Below are 16,186 nucleotides of genomic sequence, written 5' to 3'. Positions count from 1 at the left end.
AACCCAGTTCAAGAGAAAGGATGCTAACTAAAATATGATGCAGTTAAAAATGGTTGACTTGAAACCTTAGCTAATTTGTTTCTGAACAAGTAGAAAAACAAGTAAACAAACTCAGCTCTGTAACAAAAAAAGATGGGTTTGGTTGGTTTAATATAAAGAGAATGAGAGATAAATATGAAGGGCGAAGAAAGGTAGGGTGGATTTAGGATTAAGGAGATAGTTGTTAGGTACTAAAAATATTGTTTTTTATTATGAAATGTTAGAGTATCTCATAACAGCTTTCTTTTTGCCGCTCCTTCACACCAAAGCTGAGATGGCGGGTGCTCTCTTTATTTCATTTGTTTGATTAATCATCTTGGTAGGGTAAGTGGAGGTTTTCGATGTTGTATTTTTTGCTAGAAAATATAGGGGAACAAAGGGCGTGGGCACCCCATAAGCTGCAACTTAAAAAGTTTTTGAGAATAACAATTTAATTTACTTATTTACTCTTATTCAAGTTTAAAAGTTTAATTTTAATCATATTTATAATAATTCCATGACGTTTCCTATTCAAGCGCTATGCTTTTTCACCAAATTCATATTTTAGTGTAACAGTTCCTTGACTTTACTAATATGATTAATGTTGCATATTAATCATATTTGTCTTTGAGTTGATTTTTTTTAAAAAAATATATATGAAAAAGAATATTTCATTAACTTAAAAAAGAATAAAATCATAAATGTATATATAATTAGGGGTTCAATTTTCTTATGTTATTAGAGATAAATATCTCCTATTATAGACATATAATATGGTGAGTTCATCATCTATTAAAATAAAATAAAAATGATAACACTATTTTCGATATGGTAGTGGCATAAGATAACTCATATAAAATGAGAGAATGATTTTCCATATAATCAATCCTCATTTACTTTCTCCTATAAATTTGTAACATCTAAGAGTTTACTTTTTCTTTTCATTTCGTTAACTTTTTCGTGCTATTCCCTTCTTCTTTTTCCTTCCTAATTCTCAAACACAATCTTAATCTCTAAGCAGCCAAAAGGCACCCAACAAACTGGACACGAATCCAGGCTGGTAGAAGAAACTAAAAATCAAATTCCAGAGACACAATTTATAGGTGACATCTGTTATACCCAAAATCAGCAATACAATCACAAACTTTCTATATATGTTAAGTAACAATTAGCATCAACCATTTGTCTAGCAAAAAAAGAAAAACAAAAGGGTAAAAGGTTTCACATCATGTATGCAAGGGTGACTTCCAATCTAGATGTTCCTGTGGATAGTCTTTCTGGAGTTCCTTGGGTGGTATGAAGTAGTCCATGGATAATCCTGGGGCGTTGAATGCAACATCATCAATGGTCCACGATTCTTCCAACCGTGTGATGGCAGAGCCTGCCTTTAGATTATCCCCAAAACGTGTGATAAAGACCGTTGATCTTCCAGCATGTGCAATCCTCACACCATCCACCATACGATAATCATCAATTTTGGTTGACATAGTGGTCTCCCAGTACGTGGGGTGTGTCCCAGGTGATTGAATCCTGGTCAGGGAAGAATCTTCTAGGTACACTAATAGCCCATTTCTTTGGCTAAAGTAACCAAATGTAACATGCTTGATCATCTCAGCAGTGTTATCACTCCGGTCAACCAGGTCTTTCTGATCAGCTGATAGCTTTAACACAAAACAATCAATGCCTGAGATTTGCTTTTCTCCCATATATTGCGCAGCACTGAACACACCAGATACTGCCAAAGGGTCTAGTCCCTACAACACGTACAACCAAATTGTCATTTAATGGTGACAAAAACATAACCACTCACATCACTCACACTCACCAGTGGCAAACAGAATAGGTCCCATCTTAGATACCGATCAAGTCAAGTCACAATACTATATATTTCAATTTCATAGTTCATAGTTGCAGAGTGGACCATATATATGGCCAAAACCCAACATTTCCCCTGAAAACTAGTTTGAAATTTTATAGCAACATCAAGTTCAACTCTTATGTATTTAGTAGGGAAACAAAGATCCATTAAAAAACAGGGTTCGGTATTAATTAAAAAGATATTTGATTAGCAGTCCACATCAGTTACATCATATAGATATCATTAATCCTTTTTTCCAACAGGAATGTGAAATTCCAAACCCGACCCCATAACCCATTCCTAAAAGGGGGCTCATTCCTCATATTATTATTTAACAAAAAAAAGATTGAACCAATTCATTCACGGAGCCAAAGAGTTAGGTCATAATTAACCCCATCTGTTGTTATAATGAGGGGTGACAACATATTTTCGTAATTAAAAAAATCAAATTGAGTTGTCTAAAGTAGAACTTGGATCCAAAAAAACATTTAAGAAATGCACAAAAACAACACCAACAATTTCGGAATTAAATATCAACAAACCTCTCTTGGCCAAACAAAAAAGTACTACCTAGGAACAAGAACATTAACAAACATACAAGCAAACCAACGACACCCCATTAGATAGAAATCCTTTTTTTCTTTTATAAACCACGTGATATATCACCGAGGACAAGATGTGTTCAGAATTAAGTCTTTAAATTCTTCAAAAAAATAACACGAGGTAAAATCAAATCCATACTCTAATTCCCTAAACTCAGCTCCCACTAGTTAGAAATCTTAAAAACAAGATATGATGATTGTGATGATGATGAACTTGCCTGAACAGCGCGACGAAGAGGGCGCACGCCACCTTTAGCGGCGTGAGCACCGAGCCAAGGGGTATGGCGCCAAGCGACGGTGCCATCACTACCAGCCGCAACCTTGTGACCAGCCACAACCAGCTCAATCTGCCACTTGTCAGGAAACATTTGCCACATCACAAAGCACCCTCTCTCCGAGACTACTCCTCCAAACTCATCCACCACCCCCATTGCCACCTTCCCCGTCGCGAACACACTCTTCACCGTCCCCTCCAACTTCCGGCACCCTGTCGCCGCCGTGAAGTGTTGGATAATATACTGAGCCGACGATGACACCTATCACAAGTACAATTAATAAGAGCAATGCCCCATTTTTTTTTTTCTACTGTTCTAGAAAGAGACTGAACGTTAGCAATGAATACTCATAGATAGGAAGAAAAAGTTTCAATCTTTTAGTGTAAATCAGATGCACATGGTAACAAGGACAGGAGGGCACATTGCTTTTGGTGCAAAAGAAAAGAAAAGAAAAGAAAAGAAAACCTTAGTGGGGTTGGGTTGGGAATGACAACTTAGTTATTGGTGGCACTGGCACACATGAAAATTGTACAGAAAGTGACCAAAATAATAATACCCCTTACAAGTTACAACACTTTTATTGGATGGAGAAAACACACACTGTTCACTAATAGAACTAAATTCTTGTACAAAAACTGATGGAGGAAGCTATTAGCTAGCTATCATGCTTGCAAAACACTTAGAAAACAAATTAAAAAAAGATAAGAGAAAATAAAAAACAGAGATTTGAAAGAAAAGAGAAAGTAATTATTAATTATAGAGATATGGGTTGGCTTGCCTCATTGATGGGTGATTTGGGGTGGGGAGGAACAGGGAAGAGAGGGCAAGCTAGAACACTGAGGAGGATCTTGAGGTTAGGCTTTTTGTTGAAGAAGTGAGACTTGAACCAGTTGCGCCATTTCTTTGAGGTGTTGGTGGTTCCACTTCCATCTTCTTCGTCGTTGATGGGTTCTTCTGATAATGTGGCAAGCCGAACCATCTCATTCACCTTCAAAGCTGAAACAGAGAAAGAAAAAGAGAGAGACTATATAGAAGAAAGAAAACGTAATGGAAAGTGTAAACACTCTCTTAAAAGGAAAAGGTTTCTTGTCACACGCAGGACCGGCTCAGTGCGTGTCACGCAGCATCCATTCAAGGTTATGCTGTTAACCAAAAAAGTAATAATAAACTTAAAGAAAACATTTATTTTCTTTTGACCGTATGGTTGAATAAATAGGAAAAAAAACTTATTCTTTGACTTTTAATACCCTATGATGGTTTGATAAATTTAAATTTGGATAATTCCATTATTTCTTTTAAGATTTTTTTTTATTTAAAAAAAGTTTTATTTTCTCCCGAACAGTTGCTGTTTTAAATTGTTTCACTTCCTTATCGGTAATTTATGGCATAAAGTAGTTTTAATAATTTATACAAATTTTATGATCTTACAAATAACTTTTAAATCAATTATATACACATGTTATTTTTTTTGTTTATTTTTTATTAGCCTCAAATTAGGTTTAAATTAATTAATTACACATAAAAGTATTCTTGTCCAATTTCAAGGCGAAAACTAGCTAGTAACTCATTCACTAAAATATATTTTCCGAAAATGATATATATATTGGTACACAAATAATATATATTTCAATGAACATAATAATTTCTTGAGTATCAAAAACATCATGTAAACCGTCACCCAAAAACAAAAAATCCTGTAGATTGAGAATTCCACCTATATATCAAGTATCTGGAAAAAAAAAAAAAAATTATAAAGAAATCGAGACAAAAAATATCCACTTTCGGATTTTCATATTCACTGTTCGATGTTTCCTACATGGCTACAGCTTTTTATCAGTTATTCCGAAAGTTGGTCCATGCTTCTTTTTCTTTAGATTGGAGTTAAAAGTGTCATAGTCTGAGGAAATCCATTGTCCATACCTTCTTAAGATAACAAATAATAATAATAATAATATTATAATTATAAATAATACTTATAAATAGTAATAAAATTATTATTTATTATTTGTCCAGATCAAAGTTTATCATTGTTTTTTAAAATGGTCAAGCACATGCAATGCAATAGGCCTGCAAAAACTTTGCATGTCACGTGCCGTGCATCTTTTCTTAAAGTAGTAATGGAATATGTAAAATGATACGTACGTATAAGAGAAGTGAAAAAATTGATGGAAACAATCTTCATGCCCTGTTTGCATTGCCAATATGACACAATAATTTTATTAACAATGAAATTCGTAAACGTAATCATCATCTATTGAATCATTTGATAACTATTTGAGGCTGGACATGAACTAAATAATGTTACATACTTACATACACATCGTCTCGTATATGTATTTGAGGCTGGACATGAACTAAATCGAACCCAACCGTAAAGAAGCGAAAACTTTTCTCATTCTTCGTACATGGATTCTTATAATTTCAACCAGGCAACTATAACATATATATATAAATAAAAGATAATAATAAAAACCAATACAAAATTTTCTTTTGATGACAACATTATTCAATCTGTCTATCTAAAAATATTAATCACAACACCTAGCTACAAGACAAAACAGACAAGATGATTATGAGACTATAACATTATAAGAGACTATAACTTAAATAAGTTAAAAAGTAAAAACATCTCTTTTAATTTGTAACAGAATTTTTTATATTTATATATAATGAGAGTCACGTAAGAAATTCAAAATGTAAAAACATGAAAGAGAGAGAAAATAGTGATAAAAAAGGTGATTGAGAAATAAAATTATGATGGAGAACAAAATAATAAGAAATAAACAAAAAATACAGAAAAAGGTAAAAAAAAAAAAACAGAAAATTTATATTAAAAAATTGAAACTCATCTTCTTCTGTTATAAAATTAATTAAAAAGTTATAATGTTGTTATTAAAAATTACATATTTATAATTCTTTGTTACAAAATTATTCAAAAGTTACACGCTCAAGATAAGAGTTATTAAATATACATTAAAAATAATAATGTCAAAAATGATAATAATTTGTTTGCAAGAATACCAAAGCAAACTCTTAAAATATATTTGTTCATAATAATACCAACTTGTTTTTTAAGTGGGGAGGCTCTTCCCTACATCTTAAATTAAATTGTCCTTCTTATGTTGTCTTTCTGATTAAAAAATGATGCAATTAAATTGTTTTCGGATATATGCAATGAAAAAATATGGGATAAGTTATTCTACTTATTTTTTTTGTCTATTATTTTTCAACATTATTAGATCAGAATTTCAATAAGAGAGAAAAATGATAAAGGTAACAGATTCTGATCTAACAATGCTCAAAAGTGATAGGCAAAAAAAAATTAAAAAAATAGGTAAAATGATTCATTTTTTCTGTAGTTAATGTAGATAAGTTATCTACATTGAGCCTAAAACGACGTCGTTTTAGGATAGAAATCAAGTTATTTTTGTAATTATAATTTATTTCAGGATTATAATAGCTTTTTTTATTATAATTTTTTAATTTTTCAATTTAAAACGATGTTATTTTCAGAATTATCTACATTCATTGTGGAAATATTAAAGCCTAACTAATATAACTTATTCTTAAAAATATATAATATAGTAGGCGCGTGGATTTGAAGTATACCAGTGGTGGTGGGGTGGTGAATTTGAGTAGTCGGAGAAGGAGCTTTTAAGGGAGGCAATGGCATTGGAATGCAGTTGACGTGTCCACATCCTCCCCGATTTGCAATAATGCCTTTTCTGGTAGTTCGGTGCAAATTTGGGTATATATGCCTTTGTCTTCTTTATGCTTTGGTTGGGAAATTTCTGGTTAATTTTTTAGCCTCTTCAACTCTCACACTAATGTGATGGTTGCATTCATTATTAGGGTAATTACACTTTCATTAAGATGTTGAAATTCAACATGTTGTTCACTAAAATGAAAATGTGTGTTCTGTTAATGTGGAAGAAAATTCAGAATGACTTTATTAGATTGAAAAATTATTTATTTATTATTTTGTCGTCGAGGATGGGCAAAACGGTAAAAGAAAAATGTTGACCAAATTAAAAGACTTATGATTATGCAATTGTCAATAACTCAATACGAATACGAATTTATTTCACCAACTAACTGGAAACCGAATAAGTACTGTACTGCAACCGAACTGACTTCAGATAAAATCTTTAATTTTTCGTTTGGAATTCCAAGATAATAATAATTCGCAGTGTTATCAGAATTCCGCCAGGTCTAACTGGAAGTCAACGAATTGGTAATTGGATTGGTTCGAATCAATAATCCAATATTTCAAGTGGGTTAATATTTTTCCGATTCTGATAACATTTAATTTGGATAAGAGTCTTATAATTGTTTTTTGGTCTAAAATAATAAAGGAGTGTTATTATAAACAAAAAATAAAAAATTTCTCACTGGCCTCGTGTGAGCATCACCTGTTGATGAAGGTGTATTTTTCACTTACAATATGATATGTGTTTTATTTTTATTAAATTTTTAATAAAAAAATATATTTTAAAATTAAGTGAGAGAGTGATTTGATAAAAATAAAAATATATATATTATATTATGAACGAAAGATATATCGACATGACATTAAAGAAATTTTCCCGTTGATGTGACCATTCCTGTCTTTGATTTTTTTATAATGTTATTTGATGATGTTAATATTAATGTTGATGTTATGTGTCTCTTTACTCGAGGCAAGTATTATTGATTACAATCTGATTGAATCATCGTATTCATTTTTATTGTTTTCATCCTTCGTTTATTTATTTTTTCTCTTTCATGAAAATATTTTTTCTCTTTCATGATATAAACACGTACTTTGAAAATATTTCTTTTGATTAAATACTCTTCTTTGCTGTTAGCAAATTTTACGATATTCGCTTTAGTTCTTAGTAAATAAAAAGACTATTTATGATTCATAAGAAATTTAAAATGGACTCATTTAGTTGAAATCGTGATCCCTCACAAATTCAAAGAAGAACCACATTAGTCCCTCAAAAGGATTAAAATGGATCTATTTTAAATTTTTTAGGGACCACGAATAGTTATTTTATTTGTTAGGAACTAAAGTGGATATCCTAAAATTTGCTGAGCATCGAAAAATATATTTACTCTTTCTTTTTAATGCTTATTTTATAATAAGCTTTAAAGCCGAAATGAGTTTAATTTTTTTAGATATTCTGATGTTGATGTAATATATTAACTTTCACATATGGACTACAATTCTCCGTGTACTATAAAAAGAAAATCTCTTGCACTTGCATTCCTAATCGATATCAAAATGAATCAGAATATGAAGGTATGAATTTGTGTCTCAAAAAGTTGAAGTATATCAAATTATCAATTTGAGGGAGATGAGAGAGACACTGGTATGAATTAATGCTCCGAATTATTTCAGTATTAGCCTCGGTGGAGCTGAGGGCGCAAAATGGAAGGTGTTGAATGTCATTGTTATCGTTGATGTGAGAATTGAGCAAAGTAACAGCAATAGAAAGTGAATTAATAGAGAAGATGAATAGCGAAGGAGTTGGGATCTTTTTATAAAGAGGTTAAATTTTTTCTCAAATGCTCAAAACATGATGCGATAGCCATTTTTAATCACGTGGGCCTCACTAAGTGTTACAAAGTCATACATGTGTGGGAAGTGTGAAGGGACACGTGTAAGATTAAGATGGACATGCCGAGCAGTCATTTGAACTAGTTAGACAACACAATCTGATCAGACCAGAATAAATATATTGTAATTTGGTTAAACTGATAAGTTGTCACATGTCAATCTTTATTATTATATTTATTTTATTTTTATAATGAGTAATAATTTTCTTATACAATATAAGATAATTATTATATTCTACAGATTCATTTGTGCATATGGAGTTCACTTTCATAGAAAGAAAGAGAAAAAATAATGGGACTTATTTTGAAATTATTTGTGTAGGAGATAAGGTGACTTGACGTATTTGACAGCGTTTTTGTTACTTAGGTGTGATTATTTAATTAACATTATTAACATAAGTAGTCTTTAAAAATTGTATACTTATTTTTTTAGTTAAATGATAAATTTACAGCCAGTAAAATAATTAAGTACCAAATTAACATAAATAAATTAAGGGACAGAAGTTTAGTATTTAAATATTTTTAATGATAATAAGTTAAAATTAAATTATTTTAATTTCTTTTGACATTAAACAAATTATAGGCGATCTACCTCCCTTCCTTCCTCATTTCAATTTTCAGTTCATTTCCCCAGTTAGTTGGGCCACGCCTCCAATTTCTTAGACTCACTCCCCAAATGACTGTACCCATTAATGGATTCCCATTCCCAATCCCGATTTAGAGTCTTCAGCCCAATGCAAGTGATTGATAATGGTACAATTAATCAACTGTTGTAAATCCTGTTCACTAATTCTAAACGGAAGAGGAAGAGTATTTTAAACGGTTTAGACAGTAAAAATTGTGTCTCTTATTTTACATTTTGTATGTTTTGTACGAAATTTTAGTGATTTTTTTTCTCCAACTCTAGATTCAAGACCTTGACAAGTGATCTTAATTCAACGGTAAATAGTTCCGTATGAATTTAGTAAGAAAATAACTTAAGACTATCAAAAGATTCAAATCTCAATGTATACAGTTGAACATAACATAAAATGAGTAATTTCCCATCCTCAAGTCACTGATTAAGTGATTCAAATTCAGTGGAACGAGACAAGCTAGTGTGGCACAAATTTCCCATAGACTTACAGAGAATGCCTAAGATAAAAAATATATATACGGTGCTTCCAATGAGCCTTTTTCTTCTGATTTTTTCTTAAGGGAGTATCAACTATCAAGTATGACATATCAATTCGGAAACTTCATATACTTCCAAAAATATGGTATAATTTCTTTGAACATATATTACGTTAGTGTTATTACACCGACAGGTCCAACACTTTTCTGTTTGAAAAATTACTTATGCATATTTTGCATTATGCACTGTTATTACTCTCTCAACATTCATTTTTCTTGAAAAATAAAACATAACTTTTATTCTTTATGAATCGGCCCTACACAAATTTTCATAAAAAACAACAAAGTAAGAAAATCAGATGTGTTATAAATAAAGATTAAATAATGTATTTATCCCCCAAATATTAAACTTCCCCTTTGGATTCTATTTAACCGTAGCCTAGCTTTCGACCATAAAGGTTATTGCTGCTGCAATTTGGAAAGCTCACTAAAGAGGGTGGCAAAAAATAAAGATGACCAATACGTGATCAGATGATACAGTTGACAAATATCGTCTGAACCATTCATGCTTGAGTTGTTTCAGTGATCTCCAGCATGTTCAATAGCCTCAGCAAGCTGGCCTCGAACAAGATAAATTAATGCCGTCCACTCGGCATCACGGAATAATTCTCTAGCTTAAAATGATCTTCATTCCCCTTCTATGGTATTCCAGCCAACCTTCACTCAGACAGAAGTTCCTGTTATTAGTATTTATTTTAATGATACCTCATGCAGTAATGTAATCATCTGCAGCATAACCTTTCTTTTTTTTTCCCCATAGCAGCAGTGTATATTTACAAAAAGGAAAGTAGCAGACAATTATATGGATGCTGGCTATTATTCAACAATAAGAATAACGGTATGTGGATCCTAGTTGTTTGCAATCATCCAAAGCCGTACTTCTCCATCATAAAGGAAATCTAACAGTAAAGCAAGCTAGAGTAAAGCAGAAACGTAGTGCATATGCTGCTTTTTTAATTTAAAAATAAGGAAATGCCAAAGAGAGGAATTCACTCTTACTGACATTAGTATCAAATATCCAATTATTTATCATCCTAAAGCAGACAAACAAATGCAAACCATTGTCTTGCTTCACAGAATCTCTGTACACCAAATATGCCCTACCTCTTTAACATTGTAAGAAAGCAAAATGGGACTTCCCTACACAAACGTACTTTAAGTACATTTTTACAAGATTCAAAGCATGAGTTCACCACTCAATTTTTTATACTGATAACAATAAGCATTCCCTGAATCCACTATACCCTATAATACTCAAAATGAAAGTGTAAATAGCAAAAAATAAGAATGCTTCATGGTTCCAGCAGCAAGACAAATCAAATAATATACCCAATGCAGATTCGTTCTACTTTGACACTTAATAAGAGAACCATCAAAGCTAGTTTACAAGTTTGAAAAAGAGCTACTAACCTTTTAAAAGTGGTTATCCTGTTGCTTGTGTCATACGAAATAATACAATTCTGCATCCAAAACTTATTCACTTGTTTCATCCGTCTCTGAAACTTCATCCTCAAAGAACTCATCACTTGTTTCAACCTCTTCCTCCTCAGAGTCATCCTTCTTTATTTCATCATTTGGCACAGCATCAAGAAGTAAAGCGTCTTCCTCCTCAGGTTTCAAAATTGCGCCAGTACCACGATAAAGAAGACCCGTCTTCATAACATGGTAAAACTTCTCTCTATGTCGAGCAAGAGGATGAGGGTCCACTAGTTTTCCACTCCGATACCCTTCTCTAAGAGTAACAGTAGTTGTTTTACACTTCAACGAGAGGTAAAATATGCCTGGGTATCTGGTGAAAATCCGGGTAAATTTATGTGGAAGATTCAACTCATCCCTCAAGCTTCTCAAGTAGTTTCTCTTGGTTTTCTTATGCAGAGTCAAACTCAAAAACTCATGTAGAACCCCAACAACACGCTTCTCCATCAAATCACTATTAGGATCAATCTTCATAGAATCCACATAAGGAGAAATATAAGGCAATTTCTGAAACTCATCCATCCAAGCCCTAACCTTTTTCTGTGCTCCATAACCCCTCGGAAACCTCATTGGGAAAACCAACGCTGTTTGTCCTCTCTTGAACTCCCTGTACTCATTCCCATTACCACTTTCATTGCTCTTCTGCAACGCTGAAACCGCGAATTCCTCACTCCAACGCGCTAACCGAAGAATGGGAACCCCATTTGAGGCCTTGGCGAATTGGAAATACTGAGGGTATTTGGGAACTAGGGTTTTGTCAAAAGAATCAGGCAAACCGAGGTCCCATTTGAGAGGAATAAGGGACTGAAACGGCATCGTTCGAGTCTTCATCATCATTAGCAACTTGCAGAGCCTCTCGACAGTGGCAGTCTCGTGATTATGGTGGATGCTCTGTTCTTGAGAGTCCAATAGCAGTGCCGTGTCGGTTAAACGAAAACACGGGACGCTGGGCCAGCGAGGGTGAGGGAACTCGTCGAACAGAGTTGGGTACCGCCGCATGAAGCGGAGGACGGGGACGGTGAGTCCCAACGGTTTTTGCCAATCGGAGACGGATTTGGCGGTGAGGAAGCCGGTGGAGGAGCGCTTGATGGCGTCCTTGATAAGCGAAGCGGCCTTCAGATCGGTTTCCTTGTCGATAATGTGGTCCAGGCTTCGGTTTTTCACCCACTTCAAACGCACTTTCGCTATGCCCCGCCATTGGAATTGGAGCTTCACCAAGGTTAAGGAAATGGTAAACACACCATTTTTGTTCATCTTTCAACCCAAACTAAACAAAAAAAAAAAGGGGAATTTACAAAACAGAACCCTTCTTCATGTTTTTTCAATAACGTCAACATATGTAATGGGCCTGGCCCGGATCGGCCCATCAATAGACACTTTTTGTTTACTTTATTCTCAATGAACATTTCCTTTTGTTTTGATTCCATCATCGAGTATGCTTGTAATTCTCTTTTCTCGTTTCACATGGGTGTTAAAAAAATAAAAGTAAAAATGAATAGAAGTTGATCGTGAATCTATTCAACACGCATAAAAAGAATTTTATTTTTTTTAATCAGTTCAAGATTCAAACCAATTTCTTTAGGTCAGTTCGAGAACCAAATGTTTTTTCAAAATCGATTCCATTCAAGAACCGAACCACTCCATTAATGTGGTCTGGTTCTAGCTAAAAGTTGAACTGAATAGAATCGAACTATACCTATTTTTATACATCAACAACATTCTTATTCCAAATTAATTGAGGTCGGTGATAGATGAACTCAAATAAAAGATATAAAAAAATTAAAATAAATAATAAAAATAAATAAATAGAATAGGAAATATACCTATTCTTATGAGTATGAAAAAAATCAAATAGACCAAAACAAACTAAGAATTAAATTGAATTGCACCACATCTTTCCAAAACCAATTTAAAGAATAGAAACTTTTTTTCCTAATCAATTCAAGAATTTAACCACTTTTAAAATCAATTCTTATTTACCCGAATCAAACCACTTTTCTGGTTTGATATATTAAAACTAATCGAACCTCCGTCAGCTCAGTATGTGGCGACGACTTGGTTGTCCCTGAAATGGTACAAACGAAAATAACACACGCCAACATCTGACATAGCATCCTTTTTTTTTTCACTACTCAAACATCATTTGATCATTCTGTTGACAAGTGAGTGACAAAAGATGTTATCTGGCCTGGGGTCACTCAGTATCTTAGAACCTCTCACAATTCAAAGAAGAAATTAAAAAAGCGGTCTGTTTGATTGTATTTTTTTTTTTTTTTTTTTAAAAAAGAAAAACTGTTTTGAAAAACAATTATGAAAATAAGTATTTTTATGTTTTTTGTTTTGTTTTGAAAGTTAAAAATCAAAACATAAAATAAAAACAACTAAAACATATTTTTTAAATTTGATTCTAAAATAAAAAAATAGTTATAATTTTTATTTTTATTTTACAATACAAATTTTTTCAAACAGATTTTTTTTTTCTGAAGATAAAAAAAACTGTTTTAGAATAAATATTCAAACAGGATATTTGTTTCCCGTTTCTCTGTTTGTGGTGTATACCTAAAGTATCATTTACAAGTCCCCTGTTCGAAATGACTAGACAACAGTGGTGGTCGTGTTGGCTTATTGTTATCCCATTACTGTTTTACTGATATCTATATCAATGCACTTACGCACTGAAATTAACGTACACATAAAAGTCATTCATTCTTCTGAAAACTACTCTTATGTGTAAAAATAGTGACGTATATTTGATCACAATCATTTATTGATAATGAGATAAAAGAAAAATATATATATAATTTTTAAATGAGTGGTTGTGATTAAATAACATATTACTACTACTACTCTTACATATAAGAGAATCCAAATCCATTCATATATACATATAAAATACTTGAACGGAAAATTTGTTCACCCCATTTTTCGTCTCCTCCCCTAATAATATAGACTGAGATAATCTTGCGATCTAATTGCAAGGTATAAAATTGAGTTCCGCATTCATTATATGGGTAACTAACGTGGGATTTACTTGGATCTCTCTTATCTCGTGAGCTAATTTTTGAGGATGAGATTCTCTCAGATATCTCTTTTTGTCCGTATGGAGTTAATTTGGTGTCTGCAAGGATGCAGTGACCTGTGCGAGTTCTAAATATATACAGACATGGTAAGAGATCTAGTGCCTCAGTATGCATCTCATAAATAGTCATGTCTTGTCTCAGTAACAGTTGATTAGTTGGTTTATGTCCCACCAAACTGTTTAGAAATATAGGACAAACATCCGCGAATGTTTACCAGCTAGATTTACTTCTTTTACTGGCTTCACTATATATATATATATATAGCTGAAAGCTACATTGCTATAGCAAGCAAGAACAGCGCTTGAATTACAAAGGAGAGGATGCACTGAGATCAGATGATTGAGACTAAGTGAAGACAGCCTAAAATAGTATCTTGGCATACAGGGGAAAATCCAGGCAAACTTTTTATTCTTCTCTCCCTATTCATTTTTATTATATCTATATTTTTTTTTTCAGTTTGTTTGCATCTTTTGTAACCTCATTGTGAGACTAATATATTCTTGGTGATGTAGTTTATGTATATTGTTCTCTCTTTGTGTTTCTGATCTTTAAACGTGCTTTATATGGGGAAAAAAAAATTGTTGAATTTCTAATGTAACTCCAAATGGTCACGGATATATATCTAGAAAAACAAAATTCTGGAATGACATACGAACCACCCTTTTCTGGGTAGCACAGTAAAATATGGAATCTGCTAAAAACAAAAAACAAAAAAAGGAGGTCTATCCAGTGTGCAGAGGTTGAGTTCGATGCATTTTAATGAAATATTAACTACGAACGACCATTTCTATTTTTTTTTTGTTAATGTGAAAAGTGCTCGATTTTCCATGTTTCCTTTGGCAAAATCTATGGTATCGGGAAAATATAAATTATTAAGTTGTTACTCTCTCACCTGATCAGTTTGAAATGAGGTAGGATCCTTTGACAGCGGTGTCAAATTTAAAGTTTGACACCTCATTTGAGAGTCGTTAGATCAAAAAAGATCAATGGTATCACATGCTTACAAATCAGAGTCGTTGATCTTCTTTGATCTAACGGCTCTCAAATGAGGTGTCAAACTTTAAATTGAACACCAGTGTCAAAGTATTCTGCCTCGTTCGAAATATATCGTCATCAAAATTTAAACCGCTTTCGTTCCATTTTATCTACTCTCACCTCTCCCATCCTGAACCTGTTTTATTTTTATATTTTTAATAAGTTAAATAGAACGATAGCCAAAACTAGATAACTTAACAATACATCATATTGCTGATTTTGTTTAACATTAACATTGTTTGTTCTTACAAGTTTCCTCACTCCCAAACTGATTCAAACTGTTTATTTTTTCGAGTTTGAATCAGATATTCCTTATCCGGAGAAATTTTAATCGAGTGATAACTAGATGACAATGACCCTTTTACCTATAGAGGTATGCAGATTGTTTTAGAAATCTTAAAAAAGTATGGTGAGGCAAAAAAAATTCAATGTTTAATATGAGAAAACTAAAAATACTCGGGAAATTTCTTTTTCTATCATTTCAATTTTAACTACAGAATCTCAAACAAAAATATCATTTAATACATGATATTTTTATTTTTGTAGGAAATTAATATAATTAACTCAACATTTTTGAAAAAAAATTGGACTTACCAAACATCTTTTCACAACCTACCCGGCAAAAAAAAAATTCCACTATTCTCGAAAAAAATAAAATTTCACGTAAAATTAATTATATACTGGAAAACTGTATCTAATATTACTTTAAATAACTTTATCTGATGTTCATCGAAACGACGTTTTGGAGTTAAAAAATTATAAAATTAAAATGAGAAAGACTATTATAACCCTGAAATAAATTAAGATTACAAAAACACCATAATTTCCGTCCCAAAACGACGTCGTTTCGATGAACATTAGATAAAATTATCTAAAGTAACTTTAGAAAAAACAAACTCATATATCCTCTACCAAACGCGCCCGTAAGGTTATAAATTAAGACATCCCAAAATTACAGCAGAATGAGGATATAAACATATATATGCGACTTTCAATAGAATTAATGTATAACAATGCACTTCAAATGATGGGTGCCACGTATTTAAAAAATTTACACTTCCTGGTAGT

General features: G+C 32.4%; 2 protein-coding genes across 2 annotated transcripts; both read right to left on the bottom strand.

Moving 5' to 3' along the window:
• Positions 1-1,211: 1,211 nt before the first annotated feature.
• Positions 1,212-3,732, bottom strand: LOC133314636 (uncharacterized). Its single transcript, XM_061516142.1, has 3 exons — positions 3,532-3,732; positions 2,697-3,014; positions 1,212-1,772 (listed from the first exon to the last, which is right to left on the bottom strand). Exons 1-3 carry the CDS (start codon positions 3,730-3,732, stop codon positions 1,245-1,247), a joined length of 1,047 nt encoding a protein of 348 aa, XP_061372126.1. The 3' UTR covers positions 1,212-1,244.
• Positions 3,733-9,786: 6,054 nt separating this feature from the next.
• On the bottom strand, positions 9,787-12,257 carry LOC133314635 (protein WHAT'S THIS FACTOR 9, mitochondrial). The gene is made up of 2 exons (XM_061516141.1): positions 10,938-12,257; positions 9,787-10,184 (listed from the first exon to the last, which is right to left on the bottom strand). The coding sequence occupies exon 1, from the start codon at positions 12,255-12,257 to the stop codon at positions 11,001-11,003; it is 1,257 nt and encodes a 418-aa protein (XP_061372125.1). The 3' UTR covers positions 9,787-10,184; positions 10,938-11,000.
• Positions 12,258-16,186: the final 3,929 nt, after the last annotated feature.

Source organism: Gastrolobium bilobum, unplaced genomic scaffold (genome assembly GCF_033153095.1).
Source record: "Gastrolobium bilobum isolate Gb01-03AN ecotype WA unplaced genomic scaffold, APGP_CSIRO_Gbil_v1 utg11542, whole genome shotgun sequence".
In the NCBI taxonomy this organism is placed as follows: Eukaryota; Viridiplantae; Streptophyta; class Magnoliopsida; order Fabales; family Fabaceae; genus Gastrolobium; species Gastrolobium bilobum.
The sequence above is the reverse complement of the archived record's forward strand: the minus strand, read 5'-3'. Positions and strand labels throughout refer to the sequence as shown.